This window comes from Theobroma cacao, chromosome 3, assembly GCF_000208745.1.
Source record: "Theobroma cacao cultivar B97-61/B2 chromosome 3, Criollo_cocoa_genome_V2, whole genome shotgun sequence".
NCBI classification, from domain to species: Eukaryota; Viridiplantae; Streptophyta; class Magnoliopsida; order Malvales; family Malvaceae; genus Theobroma; species Theobroma cacao.
The window spans coordinates 483822-505951 of NC_030852.1; the positions used below are offsets into that span (position 1 = coordinate 483822).

Consider the following 22130-nt stretch of genomic DNA (forward strand, 5'->3'; position numbering starts at 1 on the left):
TTAATGGACTCTGTGTCGAAGAAGCCTTAGCCCAAGAAAAAAAAATTACTGATGAAAAGGGGAAAAAAAAAACCGAACTTCCAAAGGAGTTAGTAGTCTAAAAGCTGCTGCTTACAAAACCCAAAGCCAACGCAAAACCTCCGTCTCTCTCTCACAGAGATGAGAAGAGAGCTGATAGGTGCGATGGAGAGAGAGAGACCCACATTACGAGTCACAAACGTACCCCAAACCGCCATAGCCAAAGACCTCTTAGAGTTCCTGGAATGCAAGCTCGGCACTGACACCGTCTTCGCCATTGAAATCTCGACCGACCGCAACAACTGGAAGTCCCGTGGTTTCGGCAGAGTCCAGTTCGCCACTCTCGAAGCCAAGTCCAAAGCCCACCTTCTCTCCCTCCGAAACGACCTCGTCTTCAAGTCCCATTCTCTTAAACTCTCTGAAACTTATGATGACATCATTCCCAGGCCCATCAGGGCCGATCATAGGCTCGATGGTGGGGTTCTGCATGTGGGTTTTATGGTTCAAGATGATTACTTGCGTGTGTTGGAGAGGTGGGAGGATGTGAGAGGGTGGCTGATGCCTGAGAGGAGGAGACTGGAGTTTTGGCTGTGGAACAATGGGGAGTGTTACAAGCTTGAGGTTCTGTTTGATGATGTTTTGGAGACTGTTGGCTGTTGCTTCAATGGCTCCTCATGCAATGCTCTTCTCTTGAGGGTATGCTTTTTCGTCTTTGAAATACTATAATGCTTTGCTTTCTGCCTTTATTATTATTAATTAAAATGGCTGAAATGTGTGTCAATTCTAGCATAATTTTTCATGCATGAAAAATCAAATCTTGCCTATTGTTCTTCAAAAAGATTAAAGTTCTTTCATTTTCATTTTTTGAAAATATTATTACTATCTGCTTTCGATTTCGTACCGACTTTTTGCTTTTTGCTTCTTGCTTCTGAAATGAAAGGTAGTAACAAAGAGCAACAACCAATTAAACCTTAGTGTTTTAATTTATTGAAAGTTTGATTATTTGATTGTGAAGTAGGCAATTTTGAGTTTTTTCCTAAGCATACCATCATTCTTTTAATGCGGATTTGTTGGAAAGATTAATAGCTCGAGAAAGGAAGCAACTGAGATACATGGGAACTTGGTGATTATTATGCTATATCCATGTTTTAGTTTTTTAGTTTGTGTCAAAGTTGTTGAGCTATAGTTCTTGATGTGTTGATATGCTACCCATTTGGTTATATGTTCATTTTATAGTTTCCAACTCGGTTGCTAGATTAAGTGGTGATGCCTTCGATTTTATAAGTTACTAAAAGGCTCAATTTTTCCTTCTTATCTTGGCCTTTGACTTGACCAAGATGCATAGTATGCAAATCAATGCGTAGTAGAGAATGCGATTTGTTTCTAAAACACCAATTGGCATGAATCCTTTTTTGCTTTTTAGAATTGCCATGTACTTGTATATGGATTAAAAATTGTAGTTTGTCTTTTTGGTTTTGAAAATGTTCATTGCTGCTTTGGATATCCTAAACTAGTTGTGGGCATGAAAATCTATAGTTATACATTTGGGGCATAGATTGGGGAAGATCCCTCAAAGGGGAAATCTTTGGATATCAAACAGAATAAAGCTCTATTTATTCTTGTTAAATAACACTACAATTTAAGTGTTTTCTCCATTTCTACACTTTATTTACATCCTAACACCTGTGAATTGTCAGAATCTGAAACCTCAATAAATCACATCAAGAGAACAAAATGTTACAAGGCATTTTGCAGCCTGTTAGATTAAAAGAAATTTCACATTGTATTGACTTGTTGATGCTTTAATGAGCTTGATAATTTCATTTTTCCTTGCAAGAAAATTGTATTTATAGAAATATCATTGAGGTTTTCATCCTGGGCTTCACTGATTTAGCGAGGCCATGCAAGGAATAGTACACAAAATGATCATATGTGATACACTCTTGGTGTACATATTTGGAAAATTATCAATTTTATAGAACTTGACATTTATTTCAATATTCTCTTTCGTGTGTATTAGTTCTTGGCACATAATACTGTTTCTTTGTTGTGTTCTAAAAAATATTACCTGAACAACTACTGTTTCTAGGTCAAGTACGCTCCTAGGATATATCAAAAAGTATCTGGACCAAATATAGCTTCAAAACTTAGACCTGATCGCTACCATATATGCAAGGAGAATTTTGACTTCCTTTGGGTTCGCACGACAGACTTTTCAAGGACAAAGGCAGTTGGACAATCAACGGCGTTCTATTGGGAAATCAATGCAGAATTATTGACGTTAGATTTGTTTTCATGTTTCTCATGTTATCGAGAAGACATGAAAGGTTTAACTTTAAAGGGTGGGGGAGAATTCTCATCTGCACCCGAAATCGTTCCGCTTGTGAAGGGCCCATCAGATTCCAAGTTAGCATATGAGATCCTTTTTCAGCTCAATTCCCTTGTTCATACTCAAAAAATTAGTATTGCTTCTGTAGACACAGATCTGATAGATATCCTCCGTGTTTTGCCTGTTGAAACTGCTGTCATGATTCTGCAGAAATTTCACAAGCTACTGTCCACTTGCTATAATCCTGTGTCATTTGTGAAGGAAAATTTACCTGTATCAGAAAGAAACTTCCAAAGTCGTCCCTTATCATCATTCAAAAGGTTAATAGATCATAATGTCATGAGTTGTCACAGAGCCCTAGTTACACCTTCAAAGATTTATTGCTTGGGTCCCGAGCTTGAAACATCTAATTATGTTGTTAAGAACTTTGCAGAATATGCTTCAGATTTTATGAGAGTTTCTTTTGTTGAAGAAGATTGGGGTAAGCTTTCTGCAAATGCCATTTCTACTAGTGTTCAGTTAGGTATTTTTTCAAAACCTTTCAGAACTAAAATATATCACAGGATATTGTCTGTTCTTCAGCATGGGATTGTTATTGGAGATAAAAGATTTGAGTTTCTGGCATTTTCTGCTAGTCAGCTTCGATCAAATTCTGTCTGGATGTTTGCGTCTAATGACAAGGTTACAGCTGAAGATGTTAGAGAATGGATGGGATGCTTCAAGAAGATACGTAGTGTTTCTAAGTGTGCCGCAAGGATGGGTCAATTGTTTAGTTCTTCTTTGCCAACTCTTGTTGTCCCTGTGCAGGATGTCAAGATTATTCCTGATATTGAAGTTACTTCTGATGGTATTAATTACTGCTTCTCTGATGGCATAGGGAAAATTTCTTTGCCTTTTGCTAGGGAAGTTGCTCAGAAATGTGGATTGAATGACACTCCATCAGCATTTCAAATAAGGTATGGTGGTTATAAAGGTGTTGTTGCTGTTGACCGCAATTCCTTCCGGAAGATGTCTCTGCGTGGTAGCATGCATAAGTTTGAATCAAAAATCAGGATGCTTAATGTCACCAAATGGAGTGAATCAATGCCTTGCTTTTTGAATCGAGAAATTGTTACACTCTTGTCTACCTTGGGCATCAAGGATGAAGCGTTTGAGACATTGCAACAGGAACAACTGCATCTTCTGGGCCAAATGCTGACGAATAGAGAAGCAGCTTTGGATGTCTTACAGAGTTTATGTGGAGCTGATTCCCAAAACATTCTGGTGAAAATGTTGCTTCAAGGTTATGAGCCAAATGTGGAACCTTACCTCTCAATGATGCTTCTAGCAAATCATGAGAGTCTACTATCTGATTTAAAATGCAGGTGCCGGATATATGTTCCAAAGGGACAGGTCTTAGTTGGTTGTTTGGACGAAACTGCTACATTGAATTATGGTCAAGTTTATGTCCGTCTAAGTATCAAAAAGGCAGAACTAGAACATGCAGACCAAAATTTCTTCCATAAGGTGGATGAGAAAACAGCTATAGTGATAGGGAAGGTGGTTGTCACAAAAAATCCTTGTCTTCACCCTGGGGATGTCAGAGTCCTCGAGGCTGTTTATGAAGCTGAACTAGAAGATAAGGGTTTGGTGGATTGCCTTGTCTTCCCACAGAAAGGAGAAAGGTATGTTTCACAGATTAAATTAACTCTCATCTTCCTGTTCTTCATGGATAAGCCACTGCCCTCTTAGTTGAAACAGTTGCTTCCTCATGAATCTTGCGTTTGTTCCTGTCATTTTCTGGTCTTGAGTCAGGGCCTCCTGATAGGAAGTTGGTTATAAGATTTTGTGTATTTCCTATTGGGGCCCCTACTGTTGCATCTGATTCCAGTTTTAGCAAGACGAGGTGGTTATTTTTTTATGTTTGAACTTAAATAATCGGGTGTGGCTAGCACCAAACAATTTGTTCTTGTAGGCCTCATCCAAATGAATGCTCAGGTGGTGATCTTGATGGGGACCAGTTTTTCATAAGCTGGGATAAAGATCTCATCCCATGTCAAACTGATGCCCCAATGGACTACACTGGATCGAGACCTCGAATCATGGACCATGAGGTGACCTTGGAGGTAATTTGAAACTGTGCTAAATTTCTGATTTGGTGAAACTGGACTTTCCCCTCATTCTCTGCCAATATTCGCAGGAAATTCAAAAGTTTTTTGTTGACTACATGATCAATGATACTTTGGGTGCCATTTCTACTGCACATTTAGTGCATGCTGATCGTGAACCTGATAAAGCACGCAGTGAAAAATGTCTAGAATTGGCAACTCTTCACTCTATGGCTGTTGATTTTGCAAAGACAGGAGCACCAGCTGAGATGCCTCGGTCTCTGAAACCAAGGGAGTTTCCAGACTTCATGCAGAGGGTAGACAAACCCATGTATGCTTCCCTTGGGGTACTGGGAAAACTGTACCGAGCTACAATCAACTCAACCGTGCAAGAAAGGTCAAAGTTTGTTTGGTCAAAGAAGATGGCTGAAGCACTCTATGATCATGACCTTGAAGTGAATGGTTTCGAGGCCTTCCTTTCAACTGCACAGACTCACAAGGACATGTATGAAGAGAAAATGAGCTTCTTGATGAATTATTACGAGGTAGAAAGCGAGGATGAGATCCTGACAGGCAATATGCGCAACAAAGCAACGTTTTTGCAGCGAGACAACAGGAGATATGGAGACATGAAAGACCGGATCTTGCTGTTCATGAAGAACCTACAGAGAGAAGCTAGAGAACGGTTTGAGAATAGCTGCAAGGTCGGTGAGCATCAGAGACTTGCCTCTGCATGGTATCATGTGACTTACCACACAAATTACTGCCAGGAAAGCATGAAGTCCTGCTTGAGCTTTCCATGGATTGTTGGAGACATTTTACTCAAGATAAAGTCTGTGAATAGCAGAGAAATTCAGAGAGAACAACCGGTATTCAGTCATGTCTACCATAAGTCCCCAAGAAGGCCTGCTACTCGTGATGAATCCATGTAGACTTGATCAGACATATAGACAAATTCTAATCCATGAGACTCGCTTGTGTTGAATGTTTTTTGGTACAGCAACAAGACATGGCTGAAGCAAGTCAAATTTCTTCCTTGTCCAATGATTGAATCCAAATTTATAAAAGAAGTATAAGAGTCCTTATCTTAGTATTTGCTTGCAAATTACAAAGTAACATAGTATTTGTCCATCAAATATAAAATATACATATATTCAATTAAAATACTCAATATGTACACATCATTATCCTATTTCTATATTATATTTCTTTATTCCCAAAGAAAAAGGAATATAAAAATCTAATCTTTTTTGTCATCTAAATCCCACACGTTTCATCCTCATATCCTTCTTCTGTCGCTATCACCAACACCCACACCTCAGATGATACAAATAAACCTCAAAAGTGCTCGTAATTACCTCTTCACCCAACAAAGACAACAAAGTACAAGCAACAAGTTGACGTCACCGAGTCAACAGTCCAGCTCACGGACTTCCTTCCTCGTTCACGCGAAAACCGCCGCGTCCTTCCCAACCTCCAACGACGACGACGACGTCGGAGCCGAGACTGGTTTTTCGGAACCGGAAACGGAAGCGTAGCGCGTGGAGAAAGCTCGGAAACCGCCGTAATCTATATCATCTTCGAAATTACCGTTCTGTCCCGGCCCTTCGTCGAAATTCAGAGCGTAACTCAAAGGATCGTAATGGAACTGCCCGTGCCTACCATCACCGACGCTGCCACTTCCGCTTTTACTCCGGTTGAACCTTCTGATGAAAGTCTTCCAACGCGGACCGGCGACGATTTCGGACCATTCTCGGACCTTCCGGAAGGCTCTAACGCTTCGGGCCCACAAGCTGGTACTGGACTGGACCTGGGCGGTACGTATCCGTTCCCAGAAGGCTAGTCCGACGGTGGGCGTGCGACGGGAGCTGAAGCAAGGAAAACAGAAGCAGCAACGAGTGTTTCGTAACAGAGAATTCGACGTCGTTTCTTCGAATATCGGCGGCTCTAAATCTCTATGCGCCGCCATCACAGAGATCGAAACCCTACCTCGCTCTCTCTCTCTCTCCCTCCAGAGACAGAAACAGAGAGAGAGAGAGAGAGTCTTATAAATAAAAAGAATAACGGCACTGAAACACCGAGGAGACGGTTGGCTAAAAAGAGCGAAAGGGTGTTTCGGTAATTCAAAAGCCAAATGAGCCGTTGTGGTTTTTGATTGGGTGCTTCGCGGGTAATGTGAGAGCGGCAGATAGTGGGGACAATGTTAGGTGGGGAATTTGTTGGGGTTTCCTTTTTCTAGATTAAAACCAATGATGATGATTTAATAGGAATCTAAGGATGATCATTAATGCGATGGGAGGCGGGGGTGGGTCCCATCTGATAAGATACGCCAGCAATGCTTCCAGATCAAGCCAACGTGACAGCCTGCACCCTTTTTTGGGATTGCCAAGTTCCAACGTAGCTAAATTCCCAATTACGTCATCTTTTTTTTTCTTTTAGTATTTCCTTTGGCTAATAAAAGCAAAAAGAAAAAAAGAAACTCTTTGAGACTTCTTTCTTTTGTTGCTTCAATTAGGTGATGTTATGTTTTCATTAATTAAATATAATTTATTTCTTTCTTTCATTTTAAAAATTTTATATATAATACTCTCAAATCAAGTTGAATCGAATTTAAATTTAAAAATATATTTTCAAATTCAATTTGAAGTAGAGTCGAACTTAAAACCGAATTTAATTTTAAAAGTTTAATATCAAAATTCCCTCGATTTGATTTTTAAAATTTTCAGATCAAACCAAGCTAACCGAAGGCACACTCTATATTTCATTAACATGTTTGTGCACAGAAGGGATTATGTATCATCCTTCAAATATCCACATCAATTACTAAGTATGACAGCTACACCATGGACAAACCAAATGAGGAACAAAGATTGTGGTGAATATGCTTCAATTACTTGCATGTTCGGTTCTTCGTTTCTATGGTCCTGACAACAATAATTGTATTTTTTTCAGAACAGGTAGGGCAGATGGGATGACCAATCTCTGCTTTTTTTTGAGTCAATTCACACCATATAATGAGTTTTCGAAACCCATGTCAGCAAATCCAGACACCAGGTCTTGTACTGCTTGTTTTGAACTTGCCCACAGGGGCAAGCAATATCATATCTGGAACAGCTTTCATCTTGTGCATTGTGGACTCACCTACTGTGACATGGATCAAACAGAACTGACCCTTATAATTTCTAAGTGAACAGTCTGTCTCCTCACCTCACAGCACCCTTAATTTGCACTTTGCAACCACATCATCCATTCTGGCAACAGAATCTATCCACTTCTAGGTCTGAATCCTAATTGAATGATTGAACAAGTGATAATAGTCTAAGATTTCCGACTCTCCTCCAGTGCCGAACTGGGCAACCCTGGTACCCAGTTATCTTTGCTAATGTGAGTTAGACTAGTCTAATATACCACAAGGAATGAAACTAGTAAGGGTCTTACACTCACACTGGTTTGGGCAAGAGAGCTAAAAGGTGGCAACCCTTTTTGTAAGTGTTAGGTTTACAGAAAACTTGAACAGCGACAAAACTTGGCAGACAATAAAGTCTCCTTTTGATTCATTTCTAGCAGCTTTTTGCCAAATTTGCTCTTAAAGTTCCCAAAAATTAATAGCAAACAAACATTCATAGTCACTAAGCCAAGAAGATATCAGCATCTGTCAAGAATTGCAAAGTTATATTGTGATAGAGATTAAAAACACCATAAATCTGCACACTGAAATGGCAATTTCTACTCTTAATATTCACCAAATCTGTTATCAGGTTAAGTTGTTGACAAACCACATTGCATTTAACACACTGAACAGACATATAGGCAACTTACTGTTCGTGCCACAATATTTAAAATCCTTAAGATAAACTATCTCCGATACATTTAACAGCAGATAACATAGCTTAACTTACAATGAAACAGCTCTTTGGGCCTTACCACTATGAATGCTCCAGAAGATATTTCCAGCTTCATCAGTGTTCGTAGAATCGAGAGCAATAGCACCAAATATTGCTCGGAATGCACCACAAACTATGGTTGGGCTTGAAGGAGCAGTCTTTCGAGAAACTCTAACCACTTTTTGCAGCCCTAAACGCGTCCCATCAACAGCACAGGAAGAATCCACTTTGGTGATCTCCAATATGAGGTTGTTGAGTTCTTTCGGAGACATATCAATATCTTTTACAAGGGAATGGAGTGAAACTGATGTCTCAATGACATGGGTGCCCAGAATGCTTAATGCCTTGTTGTTCTCCTCAGAGAAGGAGGAATGGGTCATGGCACGCCGGAGCAGACCAATGCTCTTGAAAGTATAGCTGAAGGTTGGTTTTAGAACAAGTAATAAGCCTCGTTTGTGTGTCATAAGAAAATCCAAAGAATTAATAAATAAAATAAATTTTCAAGTTTGTTTCTACAACCCCATGCTCCCATTACTGAAGAATGATAAAGACTATTCTTTTAAAATTAAAAAGGAAAATCTTTATCAGACAAAAAGTTTCAAGTCTTCTTTACTGATTTTATTTGCTTTACAAACCTAATTTTCTTTCTGTTTCTGGGGTTTCGGTCTTTCTTTCTGTTCTTCTTTCTTTTTTCAGTACAAAACAGTATTATACATAAGCAAAATAATTATCATTCACTAATCAAAAGGCAGGCCATGATCTAAATTAAAGGGTACATTTCAACGAAAAAGACTTGCCCAATTTGATTCTGTAGTGTCTCAAGAGCTTGTGAAAATGGTGGCAAGGGCTTTAAGCTCTGATCTTCATAATTTCCTGCTGCATATGCCTGCACTCACAAAAATGGGGTTTACTTTATATTATCCAAAAATCATCAAATTTTCAAAAATTGCTTTCTTTTCTTCACTTCTCTCTAGTATCTTCTTCTTCTTTTTCTTGGGAAACAAAGAGGCTTGATCAGGGTTCGAAAATTACCTGAGGCACAGAGGAGAAGAGTGTGAAGAGAAGGATAGTGATGACACTGAAGAGAGTGGAGCCACGTAATTGCATATTTCTTTCTACTTAATTTGCTCTGTAAAAAAATGAAAATTTGCTTTCCTTTGTGACAGATTAGAACCCCTGAAATCTGGGTTTTATGATGTTTCTTCTCCTTCTCCACCAAGTTACTGACTTTTTGTTAACTTGTATAAACTACCATTATACAAAATTCCTTGCTTATGGAATAAAAAAGAGTCAAGTCACCTTGTTTACCTTTCTGTTCTGGATCCAAGCCCATTTCAAACCCACGAAGTAATAAACTGATGAGCTTGGTTTTTTACCATCTCAAAGGGTTTTTTTATCTTTTTCAAGCAATCATCTCAAGGGCATAACTGATCCAAAACTTAAGATGGAGTTTTATAAGCTTTCCAAGATCTTCTGCCTGTCTAATGTAGGACTAAAGCATTCTATCTTTCTTTTAAAACATTTGATACAAGATTTTCTATCCCTCAATTCGATATGAAAATTCTTCTATTTGTCCAAAATAAGATTGAAGCACCCTTTCCTTTAAAGGGTTTAACACACTTCGTCGCCAACGACTAACTTGCTTGCCTCTCCTTTGGGGATGTTTGGTGTAGGTTAAATCTAAATTAAATCCGGACTAATATCATTTTGTTATGAAATCATTATCGTACCATCAAAAAGTTAACATAATAAAATGTGTGACATTTACACTTATAAACTTTTTAAAATTCTTTATTGTCCGATGTGAGATTGATATATTTTACCTACTTCTTTTAAAACATTTAACGTGACATTAACTCTAAATGTTAAAAAGATTAATGAAACGTAAGTTGATTAAAACATATTACTCAAATCCAAAGTTATCCGCCCTAAATAATTGCCACCTTCGAGAAAATGTTATGTTTGAACCATGGAATGGGGCACTCTCAGGTATCTCTTCCACTCACAGTTACAGTCAGACACTACAATGCAGGTGGAATAGTGAAATATTTATGGAACATGGAGCGTGTGCTCAAAATGATCTGCCAATTTGCAAGTACTATGTACATGATCTCTCCCAACTTCGCTAAGAACATGTTTCACATTGTAAAAGAGGGAGAAACCGCAATTACAGAATGGACCAATCCACTATATTTCGATATCAGAATTCAGAATGCATTTCATGTATTGACTAAAACCTGTATTTGTACACAATTCAAATGATGTCCTTCATGTCAGTGAGACTATCTATGATAACATCTAACTTCGAGAAGTATCCGCTCTGCATCCGAAAATACTTACACCAACCAGCAGCCACCTATCAAAATATCTAGAGAGAGTAAAAGTCCAGTGATTGTTTATCTCCAAAGCCACCAACAAGTTCACCATGATCACTAGCATCTGTGTTTCCATTTCTGTAAATAAAGCTGTCAGGCCGTAAGCCACCATTGAATAAATCTTATACCAACTACGGACTTTAAGTGAATCCATCCAAGTCATAGCAAAAGAAAGTTCAACCATCTTAACCGACACCAAGTCAATTCCATGCAAATCTGCCTCCCAGTCTAATTCAATGCATAAGAAACAAACTTCAAGTTTCAAACAGAACTTTCGAAAGAAACTTGAGTTTCTATGTTGCTCCTTGACTTTGAGCTTGAAGAAGCAGCCAAGCCTTGAAGTAATGTTAGTACCTCAACAGTATCGTCCAAATAATACCTAGCTTTGCTTGGTTTTTGACCAACAGTACAAGCAAAAATTTCAGGAGGAACAGGGAGAGATGATCTGTAAGCCGTATTTGATATGCTTTCAAACATGTCTTCATCAGATCTATCATCACCAATGCACATCACAAAATCTGGTAGCTTCCCATTACCTATCATTGTGGAAAGAATTTTCTCTGCAACAAAGCCTTTGGTAACTCCCTGGCACATCAAATTGCCCATGTTAGGCTGTTGGAAAATAAGGTACAGGCACAAAAGACTGTTAGCATGAATAAAAAGGACTCAAAAAGCATTTATACCTGAGGCTTCACTTCTACAATTTGCTGGCCCCTCTTCACAACAACAGGTTCATTGGCAAGGACATTTTCTAGGTGATCTAACAGTTCCTTCGCTTGACAAGATCCAAAATCAGGGTCAGCATCTTGATGGTGCCATACTAAGGCACTCTTCTTGGGCTCTATATAGGAGCCATCAGTTGCCTCCGTATATAATTTCATCACTGGTTCAGCAATTCTTTTCCAATCAAAATCTGCAGCAATTGGAATGGTTTCCCAATCGGACATCCTACTCCACCTACAAGGAAGGAAAAAAAATATTAAGAAAAGGTAAACCTGCACTATAAGGACCTAATGCAAGGAGTTGCACCGTATTCATACAACAGTATCTTTCATAGAGGAAACACTGTCACTTTTATAGAGCTTTACTTTAACTCTGTATATATAAAGAAAATAAAAGGATCATTGAAAAATAATGCCCATCCTTCTCAAGTAGGCAATGCCCACTTCGCAACAGAGCCAACAGTGCTGAAGCTAGATTTCAAAAACTGTATAACTGAGATTTACCTTATGAAGTATCCATGCTCAGCTGCTATGCCTAGATTCTCACATTGAGCAAACCAGTCACTCAGGGAGTTTTGCCCCCTACCACTGACTATAAAGACAGTGTTCTTGGGGTCACTGCATAGATTGTTCAAGACTGAGATTACTTCAGGACTCGGGCTTTTAATAATTGAAGCATGGGGCACCACTGTCCCATCATAATCCAAAAATATTGCTCTTCTGCATGTCCTTTTATAAGCAGAGACAATATGGTCAATGGAAAGCTTTCTAAAACTTGGAGAAAGAGACAAAATCCTGAAACTCAGTCCAAAACCAATGCCCCAGCAACGTTTGCTGTAATGCTCTTTGCATGCCCTCTCCAAATCTTGCATAAAACTCCGGGCCCAATAAGCCACGTCATGAGAACTAACATAACGATAGTGCTTCTCATGCCGCAATTGCTTCTCCACATCAGGCATTCTGATGGCCATGTTTAATGCATCAGCTACAGCATCAATGTCCCAAGGATTAACCCTGATTGCCCCACTTAGGGATGGTGAACAACCTATAAACTCTGAGACAACAAGCATACTCATACGAGGTGATTCAGAGGCAATCTCCAAAGCTTCGTCCATTTTGGAAGTCCCCTGCCTACAGACAATGTACTTGTATGGGACTAGGTTCATCCCATCCCTCACTGCATTTACAATGCAACATTCTGCCAAAGCATAATACGCTGTCTTCTCATAGAAAGGGACACGACGGTCAATCAGGACCACTGGTTCATATCCTGGAAAACCAAAATTATCATTTATCCTTTTAGTAGTCTCGTATGTTTCCCTTTTTGCTTCCTGAACATCTTTCCCAGTGCTTCTTGCAGGATTTACAATTTGAACCAGAACTATTTTGCCTCGCAACTCTCGATGCTGCTGTAAAAGCTGTTCCATAGCTAATACTTTTAGACTAATGCCTTTAAATATGTCCATGTCATCAACACCAACAATAAGCTTTTTCCCCTTGAACTGCTCAACAATTTCTTTGACCTTAGTAGAAGAAGATGGGTGGTTTAGTGCAGATTGGAGTCGGCCCATATGAATCCCGACAGGCAAAATTTTGATGTAGACTGTGCGACCAAAATAATCAAGTCCAATGTGTCCTCTCTTGGATTCATAGTCAAGGCCAAGCATTCTGCTGCAGCATGAAAGAAAGTGGCGAGCATAGTCAAATGTATGAAAACCAATCAAGTCTGCGTTAAGCAGTGCTTTCAAAATTTCATCCCTGACTGGCAGAGTCCGGTATATTTCTGATGAAGGGAATGGGCTGTGAAGGAAAAAGCCAAGCTTAACTCGATAGAAACGCTTTCTCAAAAATGTTGGAAGGATCATAAGGTGATAGTCATGAACCCATACAAAATCATCTTCAGGATTTATGACCTCCATGACCTTATCTGCAAATATCTTGTTAGCAGAAACATAAGCTTGCCAAAGCAATCGGTCAAAGCGAATGCAGTAGTCTGGGCACATGGGTAGCATGTAATGAAAAAGCGGCCATAAATATTGCTTACAAAACCCATGGTAGAACTTTTTTTGAAGTTCAGGAGGAAGAAATGTGGGCACACAATTAAATTCCTCTAACAGTCTTCGAGAAATTTCATCTTGTTCACTTGAATCTACATCAACCTTCAAGGACCCCACGTAAACAACATCAGTATCAGATGAAAAGCCATCCTTCATTTGTAACAGAAGAGAATCCTCATCAAAACTGAAGGACCATCGACCAGATTTCAAATCTTTTTGAGCATGTATAGGAAGAAAATTTGCCACAATAATTTTCTTTTCACAGCCATCAGAGGAGAGAGCATCAAAATCTCCATCATTGCTTCTGTTACCATCTACCTTAGAAATAATTCCAGGAACTGTCATAACCCGCTGAATTTTTCTAGGAGTTTGAGGGAGATTAAATATGTCCCCAGATGCCAAGTCCAACAAACTTATACAGGATCTTGAAACCATCATTCCCTGAACAATCTTATCTCTCGCTGTTTATGACAAGAACACAATACGACAGATGCTGGACTAACACACTTCTGACTGAACAGATTTTGACAAGGACGTTGAGTTATAGGGAACCAAATACCTGTAAGAAAGTGGAAAGGAAGACTCTAATCACTTTGTCCAAGATAGGGAAAGCCTTTGAAATATGGAAATAAGTAAGTCCATAAAATATCAAAGATGCCGTCAATAATCAGAAATGTTCCAAATTTGTGTTGCAGCTAGTCATTCAAATCTTAGTCTGCAGGATAGTGTGGTTAAAAAAATATATTTCCAAGACTTATCAAGCATTTCACACTCCATCATGTTTTAGCCAAAATCAATAAAAATAGTTTGTTAAAATATAAGATTAGCAAATGCTATATACATTTCATTGTGTATGATAAACTTATGTGGTTCTTGCTGTTGCACATCCCCACAAGGCAACTGAGCAGAAGCAGAACATGTAAGTGTTTTGAAAGCAAGACTGGCCAGTTCAACTGGTGGGACCGGAACCAGTAGAGCCTCTGGGACAGATGACCCCTTATCTAAACCCAGGCATGGTCCATTTTGACCCACCCGATAAAATTTTCATAAACAAATTGAACAACAATGCAAACAATCAGAGGGTAAAAAGAAAATGGAAAAACCAACAAGGAATTAAAAAAAGGAGGGGGGGGGGGGGGGTGGGTTTGGGTGGTTGATCCTTGACCCGCCAGCCTCAATGGGTAGGACTACAGACTAGTCTAAAATACTGGCGTGCATCAAAGTACTACAACTGCAGGATCCCTAGAATCAACATAATTTTTGGAAGGAGCTATGGCAAGAACCAAACACAAACTTATGTGACCAGAGCAGTACATGCCTAACTGCAGTAGGTAGGAAGAGGACCGAAGCCCAAACAAGGTGAGAGGAAAGGCAAAACAAAAGAGAAAGACCATAGATTCTCAACAAATGGGCAACACTTCAAACAAAAAAACCGTGAAGGTTTTTAACCAATTCTATATCCTTCAATTTTTATCTGTCCGTATTCAGAAACCATAGCATTATCTCTAATTGCAAGTGAATTATAAAGATCAAATTCATTCTTTTATCTCAAAATATATATGTAACAAGCAGTTTTTCGGCAGGCCCTGAAAACTGGACATTATCTCTATAATTTCATGTTAAATGCAAAGATCAAAATTCTGGTAAAACATAATCATCAAAGGAACACATTGTGCATATGTCAAACTGCTGCCAAAGGGAGAAAGAGTATGTTCAAGAAAAAATGAGTAATCAGAGAATAAAATGCAAACAGATTGAAGTCATCCAAATGAAATCACACCGTTGTTCCACCAAATAATCAGGATATGCATTTTTTAATGGTAATGAAAGTGAAGCAATATAAAAGGTGCTGAGAAAACAGTGGTTTACACCCTATTGAATAAACAAACTAACCACAGCCAAATACTATGAAGTGATATCAAAATATCAGATGGCTAACCATCACTCAAACAGAATGGAAAGACCCTTCAAATGTTGGGCCATAAGTTCCAATTTTGACATCAAAATTTATGTTGGACCGATAACATGGAACGTCCAACTTCATCTAAGAAGAAAAACCATGTGCTCATAATATGATCTACTAGCAAGAGAAGAAAAAGAAAGGAAAATTATAATGAAAAATATAAACATACATGGAAAAGATCAAATATAAGAGGGAAACGCACATTTTTAAAAACATCGGCATACCTAATGCTGTTATCCGAGGATCTCTCAACAAAATCTGCCCCTTTGATGTTAGCCTTCATAGCCTTTTTATATGCCAATTGCATTCTACTTGATTTCTTCAAATTAATTGTCCAGGTAAACCCTACGCAGGCAATTTAATGAAACGAATATTCCTTTAACCCATAAGGGAATCGAATTAATTTCCTTCCAGTAAAGCACTAGAAACACGTCTGTTTAACTTGTTTGTTCCAGCAGGATTATTAAGTCACTTATCTGTTTTCCGAGTACGGACAGGAAGAATATACAATAAATAAATTAGATTTGCTAAAATTTACCATATTATTTACTTCATCCTTATCTGTATTAATGATATCCTCTATAATGAAACTGAAACCTTTTCAAATAAAACCAAAAAAATGAAAAATGAAAGATGAAAGAAAACAGAAAATATTTTCCTTCTAATACAATTTTCACGGCAGTGCCATATTTTCGGCAAGCATTAACTCATTGTTTCATCAGCTTACCTGTCAACTGATTATAGACAAAGGAAGAAGTTTAAATTATGCGACAAAAAAAAAAACAACAGGCAATACTAAATTCAAAGGGCTCACCTTATCTTCAATAATTACCAAAATCCTTAATCTACAAATCAAAAGGGCCAATGACAGTGGAAAATCAGGGCATATGACTATTCATGGGGTCACCTTATCTTTAATAATTACCGGCATGCTAACTTGAAAATCAAGAGACAAGAAAAGATAGCAGCAACATTATTCTCCTCAGCATTTTACTTTTAGATTTGTATTTCATTTTCTAAAATTCTCCAGGAGTACTATGTATCATTCTAACCTTATTTCTCAATAAATTAACTGCAATAAAAACAATTCTCAGTTTACATTATGTATCACTCCATGCTAAACTTTTGTTTATTGATTTGTCCCAAATGGGGTAAAATATGACTATAAATTAACAAGACTGAAAGAATTTCCAATAAGGATTTCTTTTATGCCTTCTCAACTGTTTCATTAACTTAAGAACAGAAGATAATAGCCATGGAATTGTTTATAAGTAACTTGAATTAATTCTATAGATAATAACAACTTTAAAAAGAGTCCAAAACAAGAACAAACAAAACTAGTGAAAATTGGCTAACATCCAGCTAAGCTCCCTGAACAATTATTTGAAAACATGTCCAACAGTACAGATAACGCCTCCAGAAAAATTAAAAACAAAAAGACAGTCAAATACACAGGAAAGCTCAAAATTCATTCCTAAGCCTCTAGATCTCAAAATTCCAATGTAATGTTTATACATGCAGATGTAAATACAGATATAAAAAAAAACACATATTATATTCAAATACATATGTCTGTAGAAAAAGAGAAAGGCCACAGAAACAGAGTGATCCAAAATGTTACCTTTACAGAATGATCCAGCTTGAGCAACAGTGCTTTTATCCAACTCTTCAATGACACTATAGAGCGAATTCCCTGCAAGAAAGATGATCATTTTTTTTTTATCAGGAAAAAAGAAGGGAAATAAAAAAACCAAAACATGGTTGCTGAAAAAGCCCAAGAAAACTAAAAATCTAGCAACCCCATTTTCCCATTGCTTCCCTTAAAGCTTCCCAAGCAACCAAACCTACATGAAAGCATTGAAAAAGAAAAGAACCCTTCAACACAGAAGGGAAGCTGGAAAACGAAATGTGGATAAAGAAAAAACTTACATGAGAAAAAAAGCTGATAAAACATGAAAGGAAAAGAATGTAGGAAGAAGCAGTTGGAGTTATGAGATAAAGAAAGAGAGAAACCTGGAAAGAAAAATGGTGCGTTAGGTTCAAAACTGGTGAGATTTGTGAAAGAGTTTTGAAGGGTTCGAAACCGACTAAAACCCCAAGAAAACAAGGAAAAAGGATTGAAAAAATTTATTTTAAGGTTCCGTTTGGTTTGGTATTTGGTGTTGGTTCATTCAACAAAGGAAGCAGCAAAAAGATTAAAACTTAGAATATAAAAGTCAAAAAAGAAACAAGATTTTGATATAGAGAGAGACATGAGGCCACCCCAAAGTATGTACAGTTAGATTACACAAGTCTGGTTTGGTCTTACGTTATAGTCCTGAAGAGAAGGGTTTTGTCTTCCTTCAAATGCCCTTTCTCGTCAAACCTTATTGCTTTGCTGCCATTTTCCTCTTATCTGGTTTTTCTGCGTTTTTTTCCTTTTTTTTTTTGCTTAAAAGAAAATAATTTCCAATTGTATTTCTTGGGTTTTGCTTTGTTTTTTTTAATAAAGTTTTTCTTTGTTGTTATATTTTAATAAAAATGTTCCATACTTTTTAATATTAAAAAATTATGCAAAATAAATTCATAATATAAAAAATTAAATATATTTAGTGTTTAAAAACGGAAAAAAAATTCATTTTGAAACATCTTAAACAAAAAAATGAATAGAAAACTCCCTTTTTAAATTAAAAAAACTATAATTAAAAATTATCGTTTTATCCAAATCCGAATTTAGATTTTAAAAATTTTGAATGAACTCGAACATTTTGGATATTATCCAAAATCATAATTAATATAATCAAACCATTGTTACCAAAATAACTATATTCAAAATTCTAAATTGGCAAATGCAAAATATGATTCCATTTAAAACAAATGACAATACGAATCTAAACATTTAACCTCGTTTTAAGATTAGTGCATGTATTAGACTATTTTTCAACAAAAATTAAACCGATTCGTATATAAATATTTCATTTAACGACAATATATATATATATATATATATATATATATCTTCAAATTTAAAAAATTAAATTTGAATTCTTTTTCTTGAATAAAAAATAGTATATTAATTAAAAGAAAAAGAAAGTACAAGCAAAGGCAATGAAGGGTGGAATGGGTACTTTACCACAATCTTTATCTAGAAATATTTTTATTAAATCCCTAATTCCCAATCTTTAGAATGGATATTTATGGTTAGCTAAGACCTAAATTTGTGGGCACCAAAAGGAGCTCTCATTGTCCCAATAAATAACATTATCCTTGAATTATGTTCTTTTCTCTACACCAAATTTCCTCATTGTATAAAGAAATCATTTTTTGTGTACCGGTATGCTAATATAAAAAATTAAGTAATTGACCATTCCTATTTCTTTTTTAAAAAATAAATAAATTAATACTTGAGGATAAACATAGACTTGTCCCACATAGACATCCTAAAATTGAATATTTTAAAAACCAACTATTATACAATAAAGTAATTAACTTTGTCTCTCGTGATTATCCCTAATCCATGCGTACTCGGTTAAAGATTTCCTAAAACTATTCTATATAAATACATAAATTTAGTGAAAGGATTAAATAAAGGGTGCTCAATCAACACGTTTTGTAGTTTTTTGTACCAACTCCCAACTTGTTTAAATTTTTCTCTCAAGCTCACAAACCCACAATTTGCCTAATCTTATCTTAATACAAATGGTGTTAAACTTATTATTATTCATGTTCATAGTCATATCTTTTGATGCTTATCCTCCATTTCCATTTTTTATAAAGTTTCTAATGTAAGAAAAACATTGTTTTTTTTATCAAATAAAATCAATCATTTTTAAGTAATTTACGATTGTAATATAAATTATGAAAGCGAAATCGATAATATTTTAATTTAAATGTTAAAATTGGTCATCTTAATGTAAATAATTTTGAATTCAGATTTTATCGATGATCTGTCTCGATACCATCCATAATAATTGAATTGGCTCGAATTAGGTTAACTTGCACTTGATGATGTGAATAATGGGATTTGAATGCAGAGATGTTTGAACCGTACAAATCAGGAAGGAGGATGAGCTGTGAATGTGGAATGAATAACCAGCTGGCGAAGGAAATGAAAAAAATGGAACAAGGCAAAGGAAGGAGCCGACAGGGCACGCGGCTGCTCGACCACGCCACTGCCTCTCTGGCAAAACACTGGCATCCATCGCAAAACTTGGATTTTCTTCTTTTTTTTTTTGTTTTTGATAAGATAACCATCCGCGTTTACTGACCTTTCCCTCTGTTTCTTTTACCATCTTACCCTTCCTATCAATATTTAATATTACTCTCTCATATTATATTTTCAAAACAATACCAAGTTGGGAAAAAAAAGTACATTATTGCTTAGTTGATTTGTTAGATTTGAAAATTTGTGCTGTCTTATTATAATCATATGTGTATTTAAGTACGATATTAATAATTATATAAATAAATTAGACATTTCAATTTATTAACTGAATGATGGAAGAATATGCTTACTATGTTCTTGTAGCAGGTATTGTAAAAAATACTGATGTCGTGTTCTATTTTATAAGAACGGAACAAACTCTTTCAAAAAAAACAAAAGAATGGCAGAAATGTAATTTAGAAGTGAAAGGAGGTCCGTCCTGCGGTTACGGAGTCCAACGCGGATTAAATGTAGGGGGACAAGGATCTTTAAATGCAGTCCCCACCCAACTCTTTCCATTTTCCTCATATAAATCTAATCGCGTTTCCCCTCTACCCCAAATCTCGTACGGACCCCCTCCCCTTCCTTTTCACATTTTTATTTTTTAATAAAAAAAAATCTATTTCTATTTTATCTTAAAACGCCTGCCTAACTCATGGGGCCCATCTTTTCGGCCTTTTTGTCAGTCCACATCATCACCCTCCTTTCGTCTTTTTTGGTTGCTTCTTAAAACTATTGAATATCTCAAACTTAATATAACTCTATCAAAATTCTAAGGTAAAATATTTAAGTTCTTTTAAGTCTTCATTAAAATTCTATACGAATTTATTAATTTTTAAAATAGATATTTCATTTTAAAAAAATATCTTTTGTTTGACATATATATCTAATCATTAATATTTTTATTAATTTGATGATATAATAATATTAAAAAATAATTTTATTTTTTATTAATTTTAAAAATTATTATTATATAAATGATATGTTTTTTTCAAAAAAAAATTCAAGCCAAGGGAAGAGAGCATCATATCAATGCTCCCAAAGGTGCTTCCTTGTCCTAGGTCACACTTGATCGGTGCTGCTGAGCACTTACAATGAGGTGGTCGATCGATTTAATCACATTGTTAGAGAAAAAAAATATTTTAATCTTTTCATATTTTTTATTAACAACATTTATATTTTAGATTTCATTGTTTATTTTAAAAATTAATAAATTAAAATTTAAAAAGGTCTATATATTTCTTTTAAAATTTATGTTTACATACAATCCTATTTTACCTGAATTTATTTATATGATACCTTAATTTATTTAAATATATGAAATAATATCAAATATTGTAATTATAGACTTTCTCCCATGGGCATTGAATTAAGAAGAATGAAAGGAAAAATGGGTCTAAAAATTTTGAATGGAGAGAATGTTATTATGTAGACATGGAGGGAAAGAAGAAAGAAAGAAAGAAAGCAAATGGATGGGAAAAAGGAAGACAACATTCTAACCCACAAAAAAAAAGGATTAAAGATTTATTCCATGAGTGAAGCATGACGCACAACCCCATAAAAACGACAAGGCCTGCTTTCATCACCCACTTTACACGAAATCAACACGTATGATTGGGAAAACAAAAGGGCCTTTGTCAGTAATAAATAATATTTGAAAAATATTGAAATTCAATTACATACCAAAAAAAAAAGGAAAGTCTAAAAGAAACAAAAGAAGATTTCTTTGCAAGTAAAATTGGGGATGGGACCCGCATTATCCGGTGGCCGTGTTTCACGGCTGGGTGTCGTAATTGGTTTGCAAAGGAGCTCCCGCTCCGGTCCTTATCCGTTGAAAGAGAAAAGGTAAGCTACGTGGGTCCCCCTTATGTGTTAATGCAGTGTGGAATGTTCAGCTCTTATCCTTTTTGTACTATGTTTTTAAAAATTTTTGTTTTTATTTTTATTTTATTGGGTTTAATTTTAAATGCTAGCTTTTGATAATATAAATTTGGGTTCCTAATAATCTGTTTATGTGGAAGAACAGGAAGAATGAAATCTGTACTCTACTTCTTTACTAATTAACTCTTTAGTCTTTTATTATATTTAGATGGAAATTTTAAAATTTTATTTTAAATCCAATAAATTTTAAATTTTAATATCAAATTAATCAATGCACGTAATAAATCAAATCCAGAATTATTGATTATTTGGGTATTAACCGAGATCGATATCAAATGATGACCAACGACGAACAACCAACAATAAATGATATGTGATTTTAGGTTTAAATTATGTTATAGGGCCACATTAACTAGTCAAGTACATAGTTGAATAAAATGGTGTTAGAGTCATGTGTTCCCCTTCCTCCACATCGTGAAACTATCTTGAATGGCTGGTGTAGAACAACAAAGCAAGAAGCTTTTCTTACGGCACTTTTGGTGATGAAGTTTAAAGAGAAAGAAAGGGATTCAAGCATTAAATTTTGCGACTTCTTAAAAGAATGATAACCTACTAGCTTTGCTTTTCAAGA

At 36.2% G+C, this 22130-nt stretch overlaps 4 protein-coding genes across 6 annotated transcripts; 1 reads left to right on the forward strand and 3 right to left on the reverse strand.

Moving 5' to 3' along the window:
• On the forward strand, positions 61-5524 carry LOC18603867 (RNA-dependent RNA polymerase 2). The gene is made up of 4 exons (XM_007036099.2): positions 61-714; positions 2108-4011; positions 4302-4452; positions 4527-5524. The coding sequence occupies exons 1-4, from the start codon at positions 160-162 to the stop codon at positions 5364-5366; spliced, it is 3450 nt and encodes a 1149-aa protein (XP_007036161.2). The 5' UTR covers positions 61-159; the 3' UTR covers positions 5367-5524.
• LOC18603868 lies at positions 5493-6497 on the reverse strand. Its single transcript, XM_007036101.2, has one exon. The coding sequence runs from the start codon at positions 6401-6403 to the stop codon at positions 5879-5881; it is 525 nt and encodes a 174-aa protein (XP_007036163.2). The 5' UTR covers positions 6404-6497; the 3' UTR covers positions 5493-5878.
• Positions 8140-9697, reverse strand: LOC18603870 (protein NUCLEAR FUSION DEFECTIVE 2). The gene is made up of 3 exons (XM_007036103.2): positions 9351-9697; positions 9116-9204; positions 8140-8735 (listed from the first exon to the last, which is right to left on the reverse strand). The coding sequence occupies exons 1-3, from the start codon at positions 9423-9425 to the stop codon at positions 8330-8332; spliced, it is 570 nt and encodes a 189-aa protein (XP_007036165.2). The 5' UTR covers positions 9426-9697; the 3' UTR covers positions 8140-8329.
• LOC18603871 (probable alpha,alpha-trehalose-phosphate synthase [UDP-forming] 9) lies at positions 10367-17721 on the reverse strand. 3 transcript variants are annotated; one of them, XM_018118193.1, is made up of 6 exons: positions 17365-17721; positions 17057-17128; positions 15660-15780; positions 11920-14031; positions 11377-11650; positions 10367-11278 (listed from the first exon to the last, which is right to left on the reverse strand). In XM_018118193.1, exons 4-6 carry the CDS (start codon positions 13908-13910, stop codon positions 10955-10957), a joined length of 2589 nt encoding a protein of 862 aa, XP_017973682.1. In that variant the 5' UTR covers positions 13911-14031; positions 15660-15780; positions 17057-17128; positions 17365-17721; the 3' UTR covers positions 10367-10954. The 3 variants fall into 3 exon arrangements, with proteins under 3 accessions (XP_017973682.1, XP_017973680.1, XP_017973681.1); XM_018118191.1 differs by having other exon boundaries at positions 15660-15911; XM_018118192.1 differs by lacking the exon at positions 15660-15780.

Excerpts from the sequence above, each read along its gene's own strand:
- LOC18603867 (XM_007036099.2), top strand. The coding sequence starts at position 160 with ATGAGAAGAGAGCTGATAGGTGCGATGGAGAGAGAGAGACCCACATTA. Across the intron at positions 4,012-4,301 it reads TTCCCACAGAAAGGAGAAAG|GCCTCATCCAAATGAATGCT; the intron begins GTATGTTTCACA and ends TTGTTCTTGTAG. Across the intron at positions 4,453-4,526 it reads ACCATGAGGTGACCTTGGAG|GAAATTCAAAAGTTTTTTGT; the intron begins GTAATTTGAAAC and ends CAATATTCGCAG.
- LOC18603868 (XM_007036101.2), bottom strand. The coding sequence starts at position 6,403 with ATGGCGGCGCATAGAGATTTAGAGCCGCCGATATTCGAAGAAACGACG.
- LOC18603870 (XM_007036103.2), bottom strand. The coding sequence starts at position 9,425 with ATGCAATTACGTGGCTCCACTCTCTTCAGTGTCATCACTATCCTTCTC. Across the intron at positions 9,205-9,350 it reads TCTTCTCCTCTGTGCCTCAG|GCATATGCAGCAGGAAATTA; the intron begins GTAATTTTCGAA and ends TTGTGAGTGCAG. Across the intron at positions 8,736-9,115 it reads ACACTACAGAATCAAATTGG|CTATACTTTCAAGAGCATTG; the intron begins GCAAGTCTTTTT and ends ACCAACCTTCAG.
- LOC18603871 (XM_018118192.1), bottom strand. The coding sequence starts at position 13,910 with ATGATGGTTTCAAGATCCTGTATAAGTTTGTTGGACTTGGCATCTGGG. Across the intron at positions 11,651-11,919 it reads GAGCATGGATACTTCATAAG|GTGGAGTAGGATGTCCGATT; the intron begins GTAAATCTCAGT and ends CCTTCCTTGTAG. Across the intron at positions 11,279-11,376 it reads TTGTAGAAGTGAAGCCTCAG|GGAGTTACCAAAGGCTTTGT; the intron begins GTATAAATGCTT and ends TTGATGTGCCAG.